The 24,753-nt window shown below is 35.6% G+C and overlaps 1 protein-coding gene across 1 annotated transcript in view; it reads right to left on the reverse strand.

The window, feature by feature from the left end:
• The window catches only part of KCNH5 (potassium voltage-gated channel subfamily H member 5), a 305,522-nt gene that overhangs the window by 76,020 nt on the left and 204,749 nt on the right, over positions 1-24,753 (reverse strand). Inside the window, exon 9 of the mRNA XM_008522406.2 lies at positions 9,794-10,046. Within this exon, the coding sequence (XP_008520628.1) occupies positions 9,794-10,046 (253 nt within the window). The remainder of the gene's footprint in view (positions 1-9,793; positions 10,047-24,753) is intronic.

The raw sequence follows: 24,753 nt of genomic DNA on the forward strand, positions 1-24,753 counted from the left end.
AAATGTGAAACATTATTTGGTGAGTTCATGACATGGATAAAATAAATGCGTAAAAATTATCTCAGTTATTCACCACTGAGTATAGACATCTAATATAGCCAAAGAATCCCTAAAAATATGGCATTTGAAGTTTACTTAGGTAGTTTCCTGTGAGTGTATCTCTGGGTGTAGTAATGGCTCTTTGTTATGATTCTACTATGGAACAGACTTAATCCATGTATTCAATTTTACTTATTAGTCAGCCCTTCATTATATTCGATGACTGCAGTAGGCTTGTATGCTTTATTATGAATACATATGCAGAGAAATATTCATTTATAAATGAACAACACTGAGTTTTTTAATTATATGATTTTAAATGGACTTTGAATATCTACCAACAGCAAGTGTCATATAGTAATATTTTAAAGGAAAAGAACAAGACAATGAGTATAAAAATTAAGAAATTATATGGGTGTATTAGAATAGACTTTTTAAAACATTTAGAATTGATGCCTGCCAATCTTCTGTGATTGATGTCCCAAGTCATTCTGTTGAAAAACGATAATGGATACAAACTTGAAGACACTTTTAGAGAAGCAAATAATTATTATCTACTAAAAAATCACTGATTCACCTTATTGATTTTTATTTATACACACAATGAATGAGCCAAATAGCTCTTATTAAGTAGATGTAAAAAAAATAGAGAATATCCTGATGTCAGTAAGGGACAATGGTATCTACACTTAAGGAGGTAGAAGATATGCAATAAGCAGGTTGATAATCCCTAGTTTGGCACTGTTAGCATTAAGAAAAAATTCACTATACATAGAAACCCAAACACAGGCTCAAATCAAGAAAGTTAGCAGCATATCATAAAAAAGAAATCCAAGAAAAAGACTAAATTGAAAAACAGTTACAACTTGAAACTCTTCTGTTTTCTTTTTCTAAGAAAGCTTTTAGAGTTGAAATCTATAGTAATGTTCACATTATAACTAAGTCTTATACCTTTCACTTCTGTCAAATGAGAGAAATTATGGCTGACATTCACCCCATTCAATTAAGGCATTCAGCATTCAACTCCTAGCCCTAACACTAACCTTCAGCTGGAAATGTGCTCTGTGCTGTGGGGGGATAGAGACATACAAGAAATAGAAATCCTGCTCTCAAGAGTCTTTAATTTTGTAAGTAAGAGAGACATGCAAAAATATATATAAAATAATAAAAAAATAAAATAAGTGCTATAGAATAAAGATAAGCAAAGCACACAGGAAAAAAAATTGTTTTGAATTTAAGGAGATTTAGGAAAGACCTCATAAACAAAGCAGTGTTTGAGTTTAATTGTAGCTGAGCCTTTAAGAGAAGAGCAGTAATTTGTATCACACAGTAGTATGAGCATGATCTGCCCAGGGAATGACGAGCAGCATTGGCCTGATACACTGGAAACCTAACGGACCTAGGGAGAGGGCCAAATCTAGAGAGAAAAAACAAGATCCAAGAGGAAGAACCTTGACTGCCATGCAGCAGAGTCTACTTAATCCTACTGTAAAGAGGGAACCACTAAAAGTGTTTGGAGTGAAGGGAATCATGACCTGTCTAGTGCTTTACTAGCAGAACTAATGACAGCATGAAAAGGGACAAAGCGAGTACTGTTGGAAGTACTGTTTGCATCACTGTGAAACTGTAATATGAGATTTCACAGATTGCAAATATACGATTCCACCTTGCCTCACATCAGCTCATCAGGCAGTGACAAAAAGAGTAAAGGGAAGAGAAGTATACAACAGATACAACGGTAGAAAACAAAAGCTCTATGATTTGCCTACTGATTTGAGAGGGGTAGAGGGGGTGACATATTTAAGATACTCTAGGAAAGAATGTGAACCAAGAATTTCATACCCAGCAAAACTGATTTTCAAGTATAAAGGGCACAAGCTATATCACCAACACAAAAGAACTCAGGGAATATTGTTTCCATGGATCTTTCCTAGGGAACTTATTAGTGAACATACTTCAGACAACCAAAATACCTAGAAAGACTTGACACAAAGACTAGTGTAGCATTAACTATATAGTTACTCATAGAACTAAGACTAAACCAAGGTTAGAAGGGAGGGAGTATAGTGCATACTGGCTGTATGCTCTCATGAGGTAGAGAAAGTACAACTACTAAAACTAATGGTGGGTGGAGGAGAATGGGACAAGCATATGCAAAAATCTCTTTACGTATTTTCAGTAATCATGTGGTGATGATATTAGTATTGTTATTCTGAGGTTGTTATATTCGTAATGTGGCATAAAGCAATTGAGCAATTATGAAATACTTTATGACCCCAGCTTTCTCAATATAGAAGAAAATAGATGAAGATGTAATATAGAGGTGGATAAATGAAGCCCTATTTTACTGAATTTTGATTAAATATATCTGCGTGAATTTGAGAAATTTTATTTGTGTATATATATATACGTGTGTGTGTGTATATACACACACACAGACACAAACATATATACATACATGTATTTTTTTCTCATAATTTTGTCTATCAAAAGGGCCAAGAAACAGTCACCAATTCAGCAGCAATGAGCATCTCTAGGATCAAGATTGTGATCTTGAAATACTATTTTTCCCAAAAACAAATTTGAGCTTCTTGGAGAAATGGCTAATGGCTGATTCCAGGTATGGGGCAGAACATGTACAAGATGAGGATCTGGTCATACTACATAGCAAGGAAATTATCAAAGACTACTATATCAAAAGGACCCAGGAGCCAACTTGGAGAGGCTCTTACTGGCCAAAGATGGGACAATTTGCACTTCTATAATGATAAAAACTGCACTGCAATGCACTGAGATTCACCATTTGTTTAAATCCATTAGTACATAAGGAGTTTTTTAGAAACTATCTAGGCACCATCAGAGGATAACTATCTTAAAAATCAGTAAATAACGGAAAAGCATCAAGCATTTATGGGGCCATTCCTATGTGAACTGCATACTGGGTAACCAGATAGTACTTAAGAGCAGTCTCTCTCTATAAAAGTATTCTACCTAGCAAACAAAATATAAAATTAGAGTATCTTCATTTTGCAACTCCCAATGAATTAACGGATCTAGGCATTGAGTGTCAATGGTTGTTAACACAGAGATTCAACTAGATATCATGTGCCTTCTGATGCAAGAATATAGACCCACCTATAGTGCTGACAAAGGAATTGAACCTGAGGCTGATCAAGCCTCTGGATCCAGCTGCTAATCTACAAGAAATACAGAGGATGGAGGAACATGCCAAAGTGCAGTGAGCATGCCAATCAGCAGGATCCAGACCGAGGAAACTCTGCAGGACAAATGGTCCAGGTTCTTCAGCAAATAATTATAAAGAAAAGCAAGCAATGGAGGGGGAACATGTAGATTTCAATTTAAAAATACACAAATTAAACAGTGTTTAGGATGGAGCACGTGGCATGACTTCCAGGGGATGGTGGGAGGGACTGTAAAAGTTCTATTTCTTGACCTGTGAAATTGTTACAAGGTCTTTACCTTATAAAATGTCATTAGGTTCTATGGTTATATTGTGATATTTTCTGAATCTGTTTTTTAGTTCACAAATAAAAATCTCAGGTACTTTTAAATAACTAATGGTATTTAAATTAAACTTTCGAAGGGGACTGAAGTGCCTTTTTCAAAAACATACTTTAAAAATTTTGATAGGAAATATTAAAATAAAAATGTACTTATGGACTTTAAATTTTACTTAAATATGGGAGGTTCATTTACTAATTACAAATATGATTTTTCTTTCTATAACTCTTAAATGTTTACTTTCTAACAAAGTTAATTTTGATTTATAAAATTATCCATTCTAGTTGACAGCAAAAGTAATGCCACTTTTAGGAATTTAAGCTAAATTCCTTCTCATAGACATAATTTAAAGCTTTCCTACCATGATCAATGACCAGGGTATAAATTAGGTTCTTTCTCAATACTGGGAGTTACTGACGGAGAATAAGGAGTGATTTATTAGAAAGTTTTGAGTGGCCTGAGATAGTTAATATTTAGCCCTTCTTATTCTCCCTGTTCAAATGCCCAATTGAGAGTAGGAAAATGTTTCCCCAGTCCACAATAGATCTATGCTAAAGCTAGAGTCTCAGGGAAATGCATTTTACTATCAGCACCTAGACAAAAGAGAAACAGAGAGTAGTCAGTATCTCAAGATAAAACATAGAGGAAATGGCAAGAGAACTTAACGTATTTTTCACCCAGAACTCAGACAATTATGAAAACAGCCTAATGGCAGAATAAAGCACTAGCTAATTTGGCTCACCGAAGCTTTACTAAGAACCTATTTAAGGAGCCCTATCAGAGATGACAGAGAGACAAAAATGAGCAAGACCTCCCAAGTGCTCACAATGCAATAGGAGGATAAACAGGTAAAAGAGAAAAGTAGGATGGACTAAGAACCCGTCTAAGTGTACAGCGAAAGCCCAGAACAGAGGTACCTCATCCATACTAGGGCAATAAGGGAAAGAATAAAAGAAGAGGAGGAAATAAGGGACAGACAACTAAAAATAAGAGAAAATGTCTTCTAAGCAAGCAAGCAGTATATGCACAAGCTTGCCAGTAAGACAGAACTTAGTGGTACTCAGGAAACTTCCTGCAATTCACTCTGGTGAGATCCAAGGAGGGACAGGCAACAGCAAAAGTCAGGCTGGAAAGGAGGGCTGAGACCAAGACTTAAATGGCTCATAGACCATGCTAGAAGTTACATTTTATCCCCAAGGTGCTGAAAAGCCAATCCTAACACAGAGACTGACATGATAAATTATATTTTAGAAAGACCACTGTGGTGGCAACATAATATAGAATTGCAGGTTGAAGCAGATGACAGATTGAAAGCAGGTGGGCCTTTCAGCTTTGAGTCACAGCCCAGGACCAAAATTTTAAGAGCAGTGGTCATGGATAGGGATATTAAGGATAGGATAAAAGAAGTATCAAGGAGATAAACAAGATTTAGTTCTGAAGGATGGTTGGGAGAGGGTTTAAGATTGAGTCTAAACTATCAGATTGTAAAGACATATTTTATCAAAAAATCTACAGGCTGAGGGGCTCTAAAGTGGATAATTTGACCCAAAGATAAATGATGTTATAATCACTACTTGGAAAGTTTGAAGCAAGAGGAGCATGGAATTTTTTTCAAAGCAAATAACTGGTTTGCCCTTTATAAAAATGTCTGAATTAACTAAGTTCATCATCATAATATGCAGAGCAAACCTACCTAGCTTAGCATCTCAAAACACAGAAATGTAGATTCAAAAGAAAATAAATTTCTGGGGCTTGGGAAAAGCCCTTTTAAGGATTTAAGTGTGAATCATTTAACTTCTGAGAGCAAGTATACAGGAAGACATCATAACCACAGCATAAAAGTCACATTTTCACAGATTCTCAAAATAGCAAAATATTATTCATTCACATCTCAGATTTTTTCATTTTGGAATTAAAATAAGAAGCAGATTTTGAATTTTGAGAACCATATTTATGTTTTCTTTGACAATGCGCAAAAGTTTATAAGAGATGGGCTGAGTCTAAATAACTCATCCTAATTAAAGTGGAACTTTAACCCAAACACTAGAAATTATCCTTTTTATATTATTAAGTTCATTTAATTCTGTCTTTCCCTTCCTCACTCATGCCACCTTCCCCTAACCCCGTAACAATATCTAACCCCTCCATCCAAAATCTACATAAACAAGCATAGTTCTCTTGGGAATTCAAAATTACAATTAAAAAACTCAAATACAGATTGTCTTACATTAGTAGCTCCAATCCTATGACTCTAATAATCAGTGAACACAGAGAAGACGAGATGTGAATGCAGTAACACAAGTATTTTAGGAGCTGGGTCTATTGTTAGCGTAGAAATGGAATTTTTATAATCTCTAAAAGGTACAATATACTTTGTCAAGGCGCTTAGAAGTAATCTGGCTGTTTTAGCCATACCAATAAATCTGTTCACATTAAGTAATTATAAGGTAGGAAGTAAAAAGCAAGAAGGCATTAAAGAACATAAAATATTATGTATGCATCATGAACTTAATTTGGAATTCTTTGTGTTTCATAAAAAGTGGGAAGGTCAAAAGAAAAGGTGGAGGTGTAAGAACTGAAAGAAGTTCAAACTGGAAAAAGACATGAACTGCAATTATCTTCATATGCCCTATTTAGAAAAACATCTTGAAGCCACTTTCAGTGTTAAAAAAAGGTATTTGTTGACTACATTTTTTATCTCTCCATTAATTAGTTATGCTTCAGAACTTATTCATTAAACACCTTAGCACTTTTGACACACTAAAGAATTATGTACCTACCAAGAGACTGATTAGAGGCAAGGATCCAAGAGAATGAAGCTGCACCTGTTTTTTGGATTCAGAGATTTTAATTAATTTTAAAATGACCTCCCTTCTCTACTTTTCAACTGGCAAAAGAATCAGTGTAAAAGAGAGCAAGGCCTGCTTATTTCTCCTATCAGATCAAATTAGGCAAATTCTCATTTTTCCAAGGTGTACTCAGATGTGAGCGATGCTGTTTCTGGCTGACCCTCATAAGGCAAAAAATCTTTAGACACGATGAAAAATGACACATCTCAATGCTAAAAGCCACAACGTACAATAAAGATAGGATAGTTATGAATTTCTGCGCATCAAATAGCACAGCAACAACCATTATAAAGCAAAAACTACAGGGGATGCAAGAAGACGTAAATAAAACACATTAATACTACTACACTTTAACAGCCGTTCTCACTTCAAGGATAAATCAAAAAGACAAAAAAAATAAGTAAAGATATAGACGAGTCAATCAACTAAACAAGGTAGAAAACCTAAAGATATATATCAAACTTCACACCCTGATAATTTTTGCAACTTTTCACTAAGTTTATAATTACTTCAAAATTAAGCTACCAAAAAACTATAAAAGGAAGAAGAAATAAAGGAGTAGCGGGAAAGGAATGGCTGGTCGCCAAAACGTCACAAGTGACGCTGATAGGTTACTATTTTCCTCCTCCTTTCTTAGAGCATTGTTAAGGCATCTTGAGTGTTTTAAAAAAAAAAAAAAAAAAACACCTTTTTTTCTAATCGTAAAAGAAAGTATTCTTAATCTGGAAAAGTCGGAAAACACGCATCCCCCAAGGAAGCCACACAGGGAAGTCACAAAACAGAGCCTGTGTGAAAGTCTGTAAGTCAAGACGCTGGCTCGGTCAGGGGAGGCCCCTCTAGCAGGCTCCAGTCTCCTCAGGTGGAGCACAGGGGGCAGCGGGCAACCGGCTGCAGCTGCCTCGAGGGTGGACCCTGCGAAGCGCGTGAACCCAGGGCAGGTGCTCGGAGCACCTGGTGCACTGGTCCCCAGTGCAGGCGTCACGCTCCCTCTCCTGCAGAAGGTGACCGTGAGGCCACACTCCTGGGCCACCACCTCCTCGGGCTGCTCCTCCAATCAACGCGGACTGGCGGAAGGCTCAACACCAGGACGGAGTTCCCGTCTCCCCGTCTAACTCGTCATCGCGGATCCTAACCACAGACTCCTGAGGACAGCGTCTTTGTTGGGCCCCATGGCCTTAGCTGACCCTGCCACCCGCCTGCAGACTCCGCCAGCGATGCCTCCCCACCCACCCACATCTGCCTTGGGAGATCACTTCCAGGTCAAACGTTTTTCTTTTTTTATTTAAAACAAAAACCTTCTGACTGCCATTTTTTTGGCTGAACTACTCTTTGTTAGAGGCCCATCGAAAAAAAGGAAAGAAAGGTTGCCGGAAGAGGTGTACACATAGTTTGACTTATTAAGCTAAGAGATGACTAGTCTCTGAATCCCAAGATTTTTGAGGAGGATAAACAAAAAGCACACACTCAAGGAAATAAAATGTGACGGATATGTGATGAGATTGGTCCAATACCCAGGGGCCCTGTGTTCATTTTTACTGTGTCACTGGGCAAAACCAGCAACCATTTTATTTTAAAATGAAAAGAAAATGCATTTCATCTGTCTCACTGAGCAAATGATTCCAGCTTAGCAGACCCAGCCCAGAGCACGACCAGCGCTTTTTCCGTCCTTCTTTTCAGAAAAGAAGTTACCAAGGTGAAGCTGTAATGAAGAAAATGGGGCAAAGCAAATGACAATGAGTACACAGCTGAAGTAATTTATCACACGGGTACTCACTTTTTTGTAATGTATTTGATGTCTGTTCTCCCACCCACCATTGACACAAACATGCAGGAAAAGAAAATACACCTGTTTTGAGCTCATATTTTATCTTCTTTAAGCAAACAAGAATGATTATACTGTGTATATGCTTCATTTTACGACAAAGGATTGCTCTGGCAAAATGTACACTTTTTGTGAAGGATCATAAATACTCCTTTATATTCCAAGAAACAAAGCAGAATAAGCACTAAGCAGCAATAAACACACCCATAGTGCTGACTCTAAAAGACTGTACTAATTTTTCTTGCAAAAAATAAAAAAAAATTCCTAAAAGAAATTTAACTATAACTGTAATATCATGTCTAAACAGACAATAGTGTTCAGTCATTTTCAACCTGGAACCATTTTCTCTAACTCCTATAAATTTTACTGAACGTGTTTTCCTATGAAGGGTCGTTGCTTCTGAATTCTCAATTATGTCTTTCTCAGGTAATTGTGCTTTTTGAAATCCATTCTTCGTTTTTGTGCTGCACTTCGCTTTTGCACTTTCTAAAGCACATCAGTCAATCTTTTGCTTGTGAGATTAAGTGGCATTGAAGCTATGGTAGGTTGACCTCGGTAACTAAAAAATCCAATAGTTTAAAAATTGAGCTCATTTTTCATGAGACACAAGCCATGAAAAATGTGACCAAAATGGAGTTGACATCCTGCAATTCTAACTTATTTGACTTGAGGAAAAAAACAAGGGATGATTCTCCGCTGACCTCATTATTGCTTCCTTTTCTGTCTACATGGGCTTCATGAGCCTGCTGCAGATATTTGAATAGAAAATGATCTAAAATAACATTTGGTGTTTTTTAACCAATATATATATTACACAGTCCCCAAACATGTAACTTTTTAAAAAATTTCTCTCTTATATGCACTCTCACTGTTTTTTGTTAGTATAGCTATCTACTGGGTCTCTGAACTTTAGAATGAATTTATTATTAGCCAAATAATTTTTCTGGTTTGCGAATGGATAGAACCAGGTTTATAAACCTAAATTTACTTGCATTGTGATTACTCCAGTATAATGAGTCAAATTCATTTATCTCTTCATCACTTTCAGCTCATTACTTAGGTCCACTGTGATGAGACAGAAAGATTTAGAGTAAGATGATCTGTACTCAAGCCCTAACTCATGTACTTAACTAGTTAAGTCACTAAACTTCTCTAGACCTCACTTTGTTCATCTCTAATAGAAAATGTTGAACTAGACAGGTTGCCCCTCTGAGACTAACATTCTAGGTTACTAACCTGACAATAATTCCACAAGCCATTTTCACACTTACCTACATGAGGGTACAGCCACCTTAGGCTATGATCAGCTCTAGTCTAAAAAGTACTGTCCTACTATTGCCAAAGAAAGTTTAATCAAACCCTTATGCAGCCCAGTAAGCTGTGACCAATACTAATGTGCTTTGCTGAAATGGCATTACTAGTTTTCACTAAGATTCATCATCTCATTAGTGACCCAATTTCCAAAGTCACCAAGCAAAGGAAATTTCTCTTACGAAACCTGAGAAGCAAAATGTCTAAAACTGTTACGATTTTGCTACTGCATTAGGAAAGTTCACAGTACCTAAAATAGCCACCACCTCATCATCCTGGATGACTTCCAAGGATCCTGATACCACAAAGCAGAGGGCATCCACGCTTTCTCCAGCATGGTAAATGAGGTCCCCGGGAGCACAGTGAATAGTTTGGAACTCTACCGCCAAGGCGCGCAGACACCCATCGCTGGCCAATCGAAAAGCAGGATGTTCATTAAAAACCTTCCGGTTTAGATGAACACAGATATCAGCTCTCATGTCCTTGGGACAGATGGAGAGGACCTGAAGAAAGTGAGAGATAAATAAGTGAGAAGAAGAGAGAAAGGGGCTATTTCAGAAAAAGGCATCTAATAAATATTTAGTGACTGTGACAAAGTCTGCAACACACTGCACTAGATACTGGGAAGGCAAAGTTAAAAGACACAGCTCTGCTCTCAAGGGCCTAATAAATCTCGTGAGATGGGCTGATGAGCATACGGATTATTATAATACAGAACCAGGTAGTAAAGCTTTGAGAGGGATATGAGTCTCCCTGTAGAAAGAACACATTCTTACAGTGGTCAGGAAAAGTCTCAGCAAAAACTTAATCTAATTTCATCAAAACGCCAACTGAAACAGGTCATTAACATTCATTTTAGTCTAGTCTCTGTTTTAGAACATTTTCATAATGAAATCAAAATTCAGCATAATGTACTTTACTCCACGTTGGAGGTGGATTCATATTAACCAGTTATAAAAAAACAGAATCAACAAAAGCACCATCACAACTTGACACACTGGCATTCGCTGATAGAACTCCACTCTATGCGTTTTTCTCATTCTGGAATATTTTCATTTTGCAAATGAATTTATGTCCAGGGAACGAAAAGGGAATTCACCAGCCTTCTGTAGGGCGTGGGCAACTGGAAATGTCAATGCCGGCAAAGTGGGGACATCATTTTGCATGGCAGCCCTTGCCCATTCTGGTCTTTGACTCCTGTAGACTGCTGAGGGCAAGAACAGAATTCAAGCTCAAGGCGCCCTTTAGAAGAGGGAACAAATAGCAGAAACATGCTTAGAGAGCTGAGGTTAGAGAGCTTTCATTGCCTGTAGCTTTCAGACAGGACAATTAAAGGCCCAGATTAAAATGGGCATTATCACCACATTTAATCAGAGCATCATCAAGCAAGATGTGATGACAGAAGTCAGTGCCATCCACTTTAAAGATGCATGTGCAAACTCACTTAGAATCCTCTCTCACCCCCTTGGTACACTATTCCTTATGATCAGAAATGTTTTTCTTTGATAGACTTTCAATCCCTCAAGCTGACGTCGAAGTTGATTTTTCCCCATTAAGTTATACTGAATAATGTTTTAATATAAAACAGTTTTCTTTCCCGTACTAATTGCATTTTAATCTTTAAAAAATTACCTAAGGCTTGAAACATCCTCTGAGTATTCCTTTTACTTGGGGCTCACTATCAATGGAAAGTTCTTTGCTTCTTTGTGTAGAAGATGAGTCCCTTATAAATGCAAAGACCATTAATTAAATTGTGATTTCAGTATCCCTTCCCTTAACCTTTCCTAATATTTTCTATGTTATTTCACATCACTTAGGCATCTCTGTGGGGTTTTTTCATACTTCTTTGAACTCCTATAGGCAGCTCACCTATGTTTCTGAAAAATTTCATCTTTAAGGCAACGAATGCCTGACAGAGCTTTAGACGCAACTGGCCCTTTCTTTCAATATCAGTTGTTTTCCATAATAATGTAATGTTTTCTTTAACATATTAACCTTTAGTGACTTCTGACAACTTTAGTCATTCAGTAGGCATTTATTAGGACATACCACTACATTGAACCCCTGGAACTAGAAGGATAAATAAGACATTGTCTTTGCCTTAGAGGAGCTAACCATGAAGCACGGGGAGGTAGGCGGGTAAAGAGATTATAATTATAATAATATAATTATTATATACAATGAGAATACAATTATAATACAATGAGAAAAGTGCTATGACAGGGCATGGCCAGGTTGACATGGGAGCACGTGCTGCCTAGAGATCGTTACTTATGACTTAGAGGTAGCATAAAAGATCAGGCTCAAGAGGAGACAGGTCCGCATGCAAATATATTACTTACTACCCTTGTTGCTTAAGGTATACAACAAAATCTATCACTTACTACCTCTGTAATCTAAGTTATCTAATCTCTCTAATGTCATCTGTGAAATGGGATGATAGTGCTTATTTCATAGGCTCAATACAGGAATTAAGTGAAAGGGCTTGAGTTTATCCCAGTTTAGCCTTGCACACGGAAAGGGCTAAAGAAATGTTAGTTTTTATTATCCTTATTGACCATGAATATTCCTAAAAAGTTGATTGTTGCTTTAGCTCTCCTCAAAAACAATTTGCGTTTTTTCATTTTCCAACCCTGTCTGAATTCTGTGTCTTGGTTGTTTGATGAGATTCCTAGCAAAATTAAGAAAATATTTCAGCATGAACCTGAAGATATTTCAAGCACTAGCTAACTTTAATATTTTTCTCAGGTTTAAAATGAAATTAGTACTAGAAAAGCAAAGCAGTAAGAATAATTTTAAAATACATACACACATGCATAAACATTACACTGAATAACAATGGGAAAATGGATCATTCCATTTCTATTCCATTTACTTTAAAGGATTTTCCTTGTTTTAGATTCATTTTGTAACAGTCATTTTATGTCCTTTTTATTATTTATTTCAGGATTCATGCTGCAAATGAAATCTTCCAATGTTAGCAATATTCTCAATTTAGTGGCATACCAAAAGAGGATTTTTATTACATTTTAAGTGCATCTCTCCTTTTTTGTTTCACTTTACTTATGACACTAATTCATTTATTATTTTGGTTGATGGTATATACTAAAGTCTAGATGTCATAAAATGACAAGTTAAAACTAAGTATTAAAATAATGCAAAGTCACATCCAGTGGCAAGCTCTTTCCCCACCCCTAGATAGAGCACATAACTTACATGGTGTTTCTGTCATCAAAATATGACTATAGTGTTATTTTTTCTGTAAATGAAGGTACTAATAAGTGTTTTAAGCCAGGAAAAATTTAGTTTTAAGTGGTAAAATAAAATTCTCATTCAAGATGATTCTATCACCTTGTCTGTTAGTCCCAATTTCAATGTACTCTGCCTTGAATGTCATATCCAATCTCTTGATGATGGGTTCCCTTATGGGTATCTCATAGTTAGAAATAAATGAAATTACATTTCAGCAGAAAATATTCATATTAAAAGTGACTTTTATTTGTCTCCAGAGTTGATTATGTCAGGATAGTTATAAATTAGATTCTTAATAAGACAATAATTAAGTTTTCTCTTTGAAAGAGCTATGGCTGCATAGAAGGAATCATTTTTAGAATTCTGCAAACCAACCCTGAAAAAATGGAAAAGAATGCCATGGTCTGAAAAAGAAAACTTTTTGAAATTATTTATGACACCAGTTCCATTAAACCCAAGATCAAGAGGTATCTTAACAGATATTCCTCAGGCTCCAAAGATCTAACCTCAACACTGAGAGTAGAGAATTCTTAGTAAAACACAAATATGATCATGTTACCTTGCATTCTTAAAATATCTGATGGTTTGATTCCCCACCAGGTAAAGCTGAAGCCCTAACCAAGCACACAAGGCTCTTTATGATGGGAACTCCTCCAGACGCATCCCTTCCTATCTGCCTCCAACCCTGCCTTCCAGTCACACGATGTTGCTCACCTCTCTAAATTTGCCATACTCTCTCGTTGCTCTTTGCCTTTGCACACACTCTTCCTTTTGACTGGCATTTCCCATCATCCTCTTCTCTGCCTAGGCACCTGATTCATCCATCAAAGCAGGGACCATTCCTCTTTCTATCATAAATACAATTTATACACATCTCTGTCATAGAATTTGGTAATATATAGAGGGAGAAAATAAGATTAAGAGGTGTTGTGATCTGTATTTTTTTTAAATAATAGCACACAAAAGTAACATTAAATTATCACAGAATTGAAAAGACTTTAGCCTAGAGATTTCAAATTTTTATTTTCATCAGTAAAACAATTCTTTAGTTTTTTAATGAAATCTTAACTTATGCCCAATATATAAAGCAGATACAAGCAGAATTATGCTGAGTGAAGCTCTGATGGGAAAGCATACCCCAGGCAGGGCTCCACAGGGGCACACTCAGTCATTCATTTAACTTATAGCTATTGAGGGCTGGTCGTGTGCTAGTTACATGCTGCTACTATGTAGGCCTCCAGATCCAAGAGCAAAAACTTTCACAGTGCTTGCCTGCTGGAACTTCTAGTCAGGAATAGCTTCAAAAATCACCATTCCTAGTCCAATGCCCCTGTTACAGATAAGGCAAATGTTTAGCATAAAGGTTATGTGATTTGCTTGAAGCCTCTCAATAAATTACTAGCAAAATCCAAAACTCTTTGATTTCAGCTCTTTAAGCCATGCCCCTCAATGAAGCTCAACCAAGAATAAAATACACCATCCGGCAATTTCTCATGTTTTCTAGTTCTTTGTGTACTACAAAAATATAAATGCTAATATCTGAAAATCACTTAAGGTCCAATTAATGAAAATATAGTTAATTTATTAGGAAATCACTAATGTCCCCCCACCACCAAAGAACAGCCTAAATTTCTTTGCAAGTTTGTTTCCATTTCTAAACACCTAATTTCAGTTCCAATAAATGTATTGCATATTTTAGAGCGTTGGTTAAAGACATAAGGATTCATTGACAAATTATTTATTCCACTACTATTTGCCAAAAGGAAGTTGTCTTATTTGGAATATAAGGTTTAGTGTATAGATGGAAAGGACCTGAGCTAGATATTTAACATACAGTGACCATTTGATAAATGTCACTCTCTTTAAGTCCCTTCTCCCATCATTTTCATCCATTATTGTATTAATAATGTCACAAAAGCTTAGAAGAACAGTGAGCCTAAATATTTTAATTAGAAACCAAAGAGTTAAATCAAGATCCTCTAAGAAAATGGTTGACTAGAGCAAGTCAAAGAAGAAGGTTTTAGTCTCTCTCTTATTTGTCCTTTACATATACTTAAAAATATATTTTGATAATCACTACATAAAATATAGGAAACAAAAAAACATTAAGAAGAAAATAAAATTTCTCCATTATTTACACATATTTATAAATGTATATACCATTTTCTTAAAACTTGAATCTCAAAGTTTTATTTCCTGCTATAATTGCCGAATGTCATATTATAATCATTTCTCATGTCATGAAATACTGATTTAAAAACATAATTTGAATCATTGCGTAATATTACATCATATAATTGTAACACGAATAATTTAACTACTGCGTTAGAATTGGATATTGAGATTTTTAGTTTTCCCTTTCTTAAATCCAGTTATAACAAATACCCTGTACCTATACCAGATTGTCTAAGGACAGAGTTTTTAGAAGTAAAATTAGTGGGTAAAATACAGAAACACTTTTAAGTCTCTTGCCGAATTGCTTTCCAAAAAGGTGTACCAAATTACACTCTAACCAGTAGTGTATGAGAGTATCTTACATGTTTTCAAGAATCTTCCCTGAAATATTCCATTTGCATTCGAAAGAGAAAAGGCCATTTTGCTTGAAACAACAGTAGCATTGTACAGTGCAATGACACAGAAGGCTGCAGAGCTTTCGTCTTAGTGGAGGTAGGCTCCCACCACTACTCTCTAGCTCAGTGACCACAGACTGATCACTTTTAATCAAACTATAAGAAATTTCTAGTGGAAAATAGGAGTGATGGGGATAATTCTACTTTAAGTGCCTGAAGGTAGTGAACTAAACAAGGCTCCCTCTTGAGGTCACTTACAGCTCTAAAATAAATTTATTTTATTGATTATCTATACAATCCTCTATAAGAGTAATATAGCACCAGCTATTTTTAATAATAATTGATAAGTGAAGGTGATCCCCCTGTTTTCTTAGGACAAAGGAATAAGTGCATTAATGACATTTTGATAGCCATTGAAGCTACCACTGACATTCTTCAAAATCCCTACCTCCTTTGATGCAATTAAGTTATGCACTGCTAATTAATCTCTTTTTACCAATCCAATTGAATTGGTATTAAGTTAGTGAAAATCACTGGAAAGAGTCAGGCAAGTGACATTTACTAGTAAAACATTTTTACAATCCTTCCTGGGAATGAGGAGCTCAAAGACTGCCAACACAGGAAGTAGAGTTCTCTATAGGAATTCAGTTCTTATTCATGTTATGGGAAGAAAAGCTCACCTTCTTTTTTTTTTTTAAATATAGCCAGGCAGCCATGCGGACCAAGGGAGAGCAGCTGTCTGGATGTTAGTCTGCCAATTTCTGAATGTATAAAAACCTCCAAGGAATTAACTCAGGAACAATGTAATGAAATAAAACTAAAGCAAATTATCTGCCATTATTTAAAAGTAAAAGGTCATACTTTACACCAGAAGACTGCTATAACCAGTGAGAGATGATAGGTTAAAATTCATGCATTTCATTTTAGAGATAAATTTCCTGCAAACAAATTTCATATAAAAAAGTGAGATTTAAGTTTTTTCTTTAAAAAATTTAGAGAGTCAACTCTACCAAGTTTTTCATAGTCTTGATTTTGCAGTAAAGTGAGTGGTGAAAAGAAACAAATAGCAATTTTCACCATTTTTTAATTTGTTAAAGCTGCTGATATTTTGTGTCACCAACTTTCTAAAGTTCTGATAAAATTTAGAGTTTCTGCTGTTTTTTATTCTTAATCTCATGCCTGAACTTTTTTTATGTGCATATATTTGACTCTTTAAGAATACTTTTCCATGTTAAAATATTTTCTAAAATTAGAAATATATTTTTAAATATATTCAATTAATTACCCAGAAGAGTGGAAACAATGTTGGAAACAATCTGGTCATGATCAAAAGATAAAAAATGACTAAAAATAAAGTCTCCTATGACAGATGATGTTCCCAGCCCCGTTGAAAGGATGAGTTCGTCTCATATACTGTGGGTGGAAGTGAATTGGTACTGCCATTACCTGGTTATATTGACAAAAGTTGACCATATAGATATACATACCCTAAGACCCAGAAATTTCACTTCCAGGTATATGCCCAACAGAAATGTCTATGCATATGCACCAAACCACATGAACATGAGTGTTTGTCCCAGCACTATTCATAATAGCTCCAAACTGAAAATTACCCAAAGATCCATAAACATTAGAATAGGTAAATACATTGTGGCATACTCACACCATGGACAGCTATTCAGCAACAAGAATAAAAGAAGAAACAACTATACATAACATAGATGAATCTAAACAACACAATGTTAGTTGAAAAAGAGCTTGACACAAAAGAGTGTACTCTGCATAATTCCATTTATATAAAGTTAAACAGCCTGAAAAATCAATACATGATTCTGGAAGTCAAAATACGGGTTACTGTGGAGGGGCAAAGCTGGTTAATGCCTGGAGAGAACACAGGAGGGCTTCTAGGGTACTGGTAATGCGGTTGTTGGGTTCTGGCTACACACAAGTGTTGTGAAAATTTATCAAGCTGTTCATTTATAACATAACTTTCCCACTTTTCAGTATTACATTTATTTCGTTTTTAAAAGTTCACTTTAAAAAGCACACACACACAGGGGCTGGCCCCGTGGCCGAGTGGTTAGGTTCGCGCGCTCCGCTGCAGGCGGCCCAGTGTTTCGTTGGTTCGAGTCCTGGGCGCGGACATGGCACTGCTCATCAAACCACGCTGAGGCAGCGTCCCACATGCCACAACTAGAAGGACCCACAACGAAGAATATACAACTATGTACCGGGGGGCTTTAGGGAGAAAAAGGAAAAAAATAAAATATTTAAAAAAAAAAAAAAAACCACACACACACAAATGGTAACTGTGTACAGAGATGGATATGTTAATTACCTTGACTGCAGTAATCATTTTACTATATATATGTAATCAAATCATCTTGTTGTACACCTTAAATATATACAATTTTTATTAAAACAAAAAAAAAGTTACTTTTATACAGATAGATATTATCTAAAGAAAATGAATGAAACAGAAATTGGAGCTGCCAAATCAATAATGATGATTATTTCTAGAATGATTGTGATTATGAAAGCTTATGTCTCAACCTACTATTCTTCCAATAGAGAAAGCAAACTAAAATTCTAAAGATATGCATCAGCTGTCTTTCAAATTATTTATGCAATTTAATATATCTACGCACACACAGGTATATATACAGTCACGCACCGCATAACAACGTTTCCGTCAACCATGGACCGCATATACCGTGGTGGTCTGCTAAGAATAGAATAGGTTCCATAGTATAGCCAAGGTGTGTGGTAGGCTATACCATCTAGGTTTGTGTGAGTACACTCTGTGATGTTTGCATATCACAGAAATAGCCTAACGGCGCATTTCTCAGAACATATCTCTGTTGCTAAGAGATATATATATACATATATATACACATACCAACTGTAGAAAGTAAAGGTAGTCAAAAGAAGTCACAAAGTAGTAAATGAAGCCAAAGATATGTAGGTTGATTATATTTATTTAGATTGCATCTAATTCCAAAATGATTTATTGTATAAAAGAGTATATATATTCTAATATATTTATATGTGTATATATACATATACATATATATGTATGTGTGTGTATACAGATAGATAAAAAAATCAGGTATATATAAAATAACAGCTAGAAAGTTAAGTTGTCTTGAAAAGACTGGGAAATTACAAAGTGGGAGAAAAATTAAATGAGATAAAATGAAGTAACATTTGAACAATTGAGATCACATTGAAACTTTTTTTTCACAACTCTAACACTCATATATAGATTACAGATATGGTTCAGTGACATATCAGTGTGTATATGTATAAGATGACGATGTACCATAAAATTGCAAACCTTCCAAAGAGCACCAAGCTCTTCCACTCACTCTCCCAATATGCTGATAGTTATCAGACTAGGCACCAACCAGTATGTTCTTATTTAGTGAAACCTGTTATTACTTATAGTGGAAATAGGACAGCAATATAAGACTGAGCTTTCTGGTAAATTAAACTCTTTACTATTAGTAAAGTGCCTCAGGAATTAAGCTATCTGAGACCAACAGAATAGACAAAATGGTATGCAGTCATGTGTCACTTAACAACCAGGATACATTCTGAAAGGTGCATCGTTAGGCAATGTTGTCATTGTGTGAACATCATAAAGTGTACTTACACAAGCCTAGATGGTATAGCCTACTACACACCCAGGTTATATGGTACTAACATTATGGGACCACCACTATGTGTGTGTTTAGTAATTGACTGAAACATTGCTATGCAGCACATGACTGCAGTTATTTGAATATTAAAATGCACAACTATGCTTCCTAGAATTTTCTATGGCAGTAATTCATGCATAAGTAAAATATAAGAAACAACATATAGACCATGATAAATATAATAAAATATAACATATATAATAAATATAATTTCAAAAGTTAAGAAAATGAAAAGATAAGACTTACATTGAAAGAAAATATTTGTAATACATATATCCTATGAAAGAATCATATCCAAGATATATAAAAAATTCCTACAACTCAATAGAAAAAAAGGCAGACAACCTAATTTAAAAAAAAGAAAAAAGCACAAGACTTGGACAATTTACAAAAGAGATTATCTAAATGGCCAATATGATTTAAAAAGGTGCTCAAAACCATTAAGTATGAGGAAATGCAAATTAAAACCACAATTAGATACTACTACACACACACCACAGTGGCTAAATGTAAAAGGCTGACAGTATACCAAGTCTTGGAGAATATGGGGAGCAACTGGAACTCTCACGTATTCTAGTGGGAATGTCAAATAATACAACCACTTTTCAAACTTTTTCACACCTTCTAATTAAACTAACCTCCTACCAATACTATGACCCATCTATTCCATTCCTATGCATATACACTAGAGAAGTGTGTGCATATGTTCATAAAAGACATGTACAAGTATTTTATACCATCTTCATTCATAATAGCCAAAAATTAGAACCGACCTTAATGTCTATCAGCCATAGAATGAACAGATAAGTTTTGCTATATCCATACAATTGAATACTACATATATACTGCATGATTCCAATTACATGAAGTTCAGCATCAAAATGGTGGTTACGGGAAACAAACCAAATGCCCATCAACTGATGAATGGATAAACAAAATGTGGTAAATTCATACAAAAGAATATTATTCAGTTATAAAAGGAAGTGAAGTATCGGTACATGCTACAATGTGGATGAACCTTGAAAACATGCAAGAAGCCAGTCACAAAAGGCTGCATATTATGTTATTCCACTTATATGAAATGTCCAAAATTAGAAAATCTATAGAGACAGAAAGTAGATTAGTCATTGCCAAGGGCGTGAGGGTGGGGTTAATAGAAAGTAACTGCTAACGGGGATGAAGTTTCTTTTTGGAGTGATGAAAATGTTCTGTATAGTGGTGATGGTTGCAGAACCTTGTGAATATTCTAAAAACCACTGAATTGTACATTTTTAAGTGGTGAATTTTATTATATGTGAATTATATCACAATTTAAAAAATAGTCGCTACTTCAGAGGGGAGTCAGTAATTGCCTGGACAAAGCATGTGGGGAGGCTTCTGGGGTGATTTTTTTAATCTTGATCTGGGTAGCAGTTACATGGTCTACACACATATAAAAATGTATTGATCCATATGCCTATGATTTGTATACGTTATATGTGTATGTATGTATATGTGTGTGTGTGTGTATACCCTTCTATGATAAAATATTATATAAAAAGTCTTTACTATCAACATTCTCCAAACATTAAAAATATTGACATTAGGCAAATTTGGTCAAAATTAAGTTGCACAATCTATGGAATAGACCATCACAGGAGACATGACTATCTAATTCCATTCAATAATTTTATAGTACTTGTAGAGAGTGTCTATTATATGTGGAACATATATAAGAGGTGGCGTTAAAAAATAGTTCCAAACAGTTTCTGTATGCAGGTTGCTAGCCTGTCTCACCAGGAAAACAAGAAAAACAATCAAAGTTACAGGGAAAGCTTAGAGTGTTGCAACAGGAAGCCAGCACTAGAAAGTAATAGGCAGGAGCTCAGAGGAGGGTCTGGGTAAAGAATGTTCAGGGAACAGGAAGCCGATCTACAAAGGCCAAAGCAAAGGGAGAACTTGGCCATTGTACAAGTAATCAACTTTATGATTTGATTTTTACTTTTTTTTTTTTCTTCATATGGTGGAAGCGAATTTCTATCGCTAAATATAGTGGCTACTATCTTGATTAAGTTTGTATCAATGCTGTTGAGAAGACCTGAAGACAGAACAATGAACACTGTAGTTATTTAATTGTTTAAGAATATGTATGCTGTCATGGTGACTAAAACATTATAATGCTTTTAGGACCTAAGCAAACTCTTCTTGTTTGTATGAGCCCATTTAGTAGCACAGGGGAAATATTTTTTTTAAGTTTAAGAAATGCTTTTAAAACTCAGTAGTATTCTACAATATCTTAGAAACCAAATTATCATCTTTTTGATATAGTATATTATGTTGACATTATTAAAAGGGACTTTGGGGAAATAAGCCCAACATGAATTTTGGTTTATGTATTATTTACATTGATATTTGTCATCAATGTCTTCATAGCTGAGAAACTAGACATGTCAGTAACACTATCAGAAATCAAATTTGTCACAATTTTTATCATCCAGAAAATAGTCATGAATGCAGGGTAATTAAAAATGTCCATGAATAGGACAAAAGATATGTAGGATTTACATGTAACTGATGCCCTCAGAGGTCACTTAAAGCTTCAAGGAACCCTGGCAGAGTCTCAGGTCCTGCAAACATGATCTGGTTTCTGCTATGGCAGATCAAAGACAGCAGATTGATAGAAATTTTGCTGGAGGTGAGTGTGCTGATTGTAAGTAAAAGCAATAGATCGAGAGCCTAATGCCAAAGAAATATTTTAAAAATAGAAACATGATGATCATATGGAAACCAAAAATAAAAACAAAATACCATTTATAATTTATGAAATGAAATAATTAGGTGTAATTCTAGCAAAACACGGATAGGATCTGTATCCTGAAAATTATAAAATGTTGATGAAGGAAATCAACAGACGTCTAAATTAATGGAGAGATATATCATGTTAATGAATTGGAAGACCCAACATAGCATATATATCAATTCTCCCTAAATTAATCTATAAGTTTAATGCAATTTCTAACTAAATCCCAGCAAGGTTTTCGGTAGACATAGACAAGTTATTCTAAAATTTATATGAAAAGGCACAAGACCTAGAATAGCTAAGACCACTGAAAATGGAATAAAGTAGGAGGAATCACTCTACTCAATGTTATGACACACTATATGACTACAGTAATCAAGACAGTATGGTATTAGCAGGGGAAAGACAGTCTACAACAAATGGTGCTAGAGAAACTGGATATACATTGGTGGAAAAAAAAGCGCTAAACTTCAACCTAAATTTCACACCTTATACAAAAATTAACTCAAAATGCATCATGGACTTACATGTAAAATATAAAGGTATAAAACTTTTAGGAAAAAACAAGAGAAAGTCTTCAGGAGCTAAGACCAGCCAGAGTTCTTAAATTTGACACCAAAAGTACAATCTATGAAAGGAAAAATTGATAAACTCTGCCTCATCAAAATGAAAAACTTTCAGTCTGCAAGAGACCCTGGGGGGCTGGCCCCATGGCCAAGTGGTTAAGTTCACACGCTCTGCTTTGGTGGCCCAGGATTTCCCCGGTTCGAATCCTGGGTGCAGACATGGCACCACTCATCAAGCCATGCTGAGGCAGCATCCCACATGCCACAACTAGAAGGACCCACAACTAAAAAAATACACAACTATGTACCAGGGGGCATTGGGAGAAAAAGGAAAAATAAAAAAAACTTAAAAATCTGAAAAAAAAGACCCTGTGAAGAAAATTAAAATATAAACTGAAGACTGGGAAAAAATGTTTGCAAGTCACATACCCTACAAGGACAAATTTCTAAAATATGTAAGAACTCTCAAACTCAACATTATCACATCAATTGACTTGTGGAAGTTGAACCATGCTTGCATTCCTGGAATAAATCCTTCTTGATCATGGTGTATGACCCTTTTAATGTATTAGGGAAAAAAGTCCAGTTAGAATATGGGCAAAATGCATGAAAAGATGTTTCACTGAAGAGAATATACAGATGAAAAATAAGCACATGAAAATATGTTCAGCATATGTAATGTAAAACGTGTCTCTCAGGTCGCATTGTCTGCAGTGGGCTCATTTACATTTCCATCTCCATGTAAATTGCTTTCCACCCCCTTGAAGTCCCAAACCACTACCCTCAACATCCTCCTTTGTCTTTAGTTGAAGATGATATTTAAGGTGGCAGCTTGGCCATTTTGGCAAGTTACCCAGTTTCCTGGGTTTCTCCCACGTACACATGTTATAAAGCTTTGTTTGATTTTCTCCTGTTATTCTGTCTCATGTGAATTTAATTCATAGCCCAGCCAGAAGGACCTAGAGAGGGTAGAGGAATTCTCCTCTTCCCCTACACAACTCTATTTGTAATAGCCCAAAACTTGAAAGCATAAATTTCCTTCAATGGGTGAATGGTTGAACAAACTGTATCTATGCCATGGCATACTATCAGCAATAAAAAGGAACAAAGTGTTGTGACATGCAATAATTTGGATGGATCTCAAGGGAATTATGGTCAATGGAAAAAGCTAATCCCAAAAGTTTACATGATTCTATTTATATAGCATTCTTGAGATGATACAATTAAAGACATAGAGAACAGATTAGTGGTTGCCGGGATTTAGAAAGATGAGGGATAGAGAGATGGCTATGGTGGTAAAACGGTAAAACTGTAGGACAAGGAATCGTTGTGATGGAACTGTTCTGTATCTTGACTGTGGCGGTTGTTACATTGATCTACAGTTGTGATAAAATTTTTTGGTGTAGAACAAAACATACACACACACAAAAATGAATGTGTGTAAAACTGGTGAAATCTGATTAATGTTGATGATTCGTATCAATGTCAATTTCCTGGTTATGAGGGAAACTGGGTGAAGAGTATATAGAATCTCTCTGTATTGTTTATTACAACTGAGTGAACCTAAAATTATTTCAAAATAAAAAGTCAAAAACAAAAGCTAAAAGTTTTGCATTAGCAAAAATTCAAAGTTTTGTTTTGAGGGAAGAACAAAGAGCCCTCCAAACAACCAGAGCCCCTGGAACATCAGCTCATAACAGGGCATTGCATTCAGTATCATTAATAGACTTTTATTAAGTGTTACTTTGCGTTAAGCCAAAAGGCCTTGAGAAGGCCCCTCAGTAGGAGAACTGTCTGTATGCCCTGGAGTGACGTGTGCCAGCTTGGCAGGAAGATAAGCTGAATCTCACCAGGGATGACTACAATTTGTCCCTCTGCTCCAGGGTAGACCGAATGCCAAACCTCTGACCTGAGGCATTAGCCTCTAGCACAAAGCCAAGGGCTTCAGCCCAATAAGCTTTGCTCTGGGAAATCAACTTGCAACCTTGAAATTCATAACACAACTCTCTATAAAATATTACAGTTTCATCTCCTTAAATGCCCAGAACACTTCAAAACTGCATTGATATTTCATTTAGACAAAGAGTTTGGCCCTTAGTGATGGTTTTTATGTGAACAAAATCTTTATCCTATTATTTTTTCCCTTTAATGAATCCTTTATTTATATTACATTTGCAAATTTTATCTAATCTAGTAAACTGAGGAAGCAGTATCAAAGAAAAAGGAATAACTCCTTCCCCAAGTTCACTGAGGTTTTCAAAACACTCTAAGCCAGTTCTGCTGTTGTTTGCTATTTCATTTTCTCAGTTATTGGTGATCACCTACGAATGCCAGAAGCAAGC

The sequence above is a fragment of the Equus przewalskii genome, chromosome 25 (assembly GCF_037783145.1).
Source record: "Equus przewalskii isolate Varuska chromosome 25, EquPr2, whole genome shotgun sequence".
NCBI lineage: Eukaryota > Metazoa > Chordata > Mammalia > Perissodactyla > Equidae > Equus > Equus przewalskii.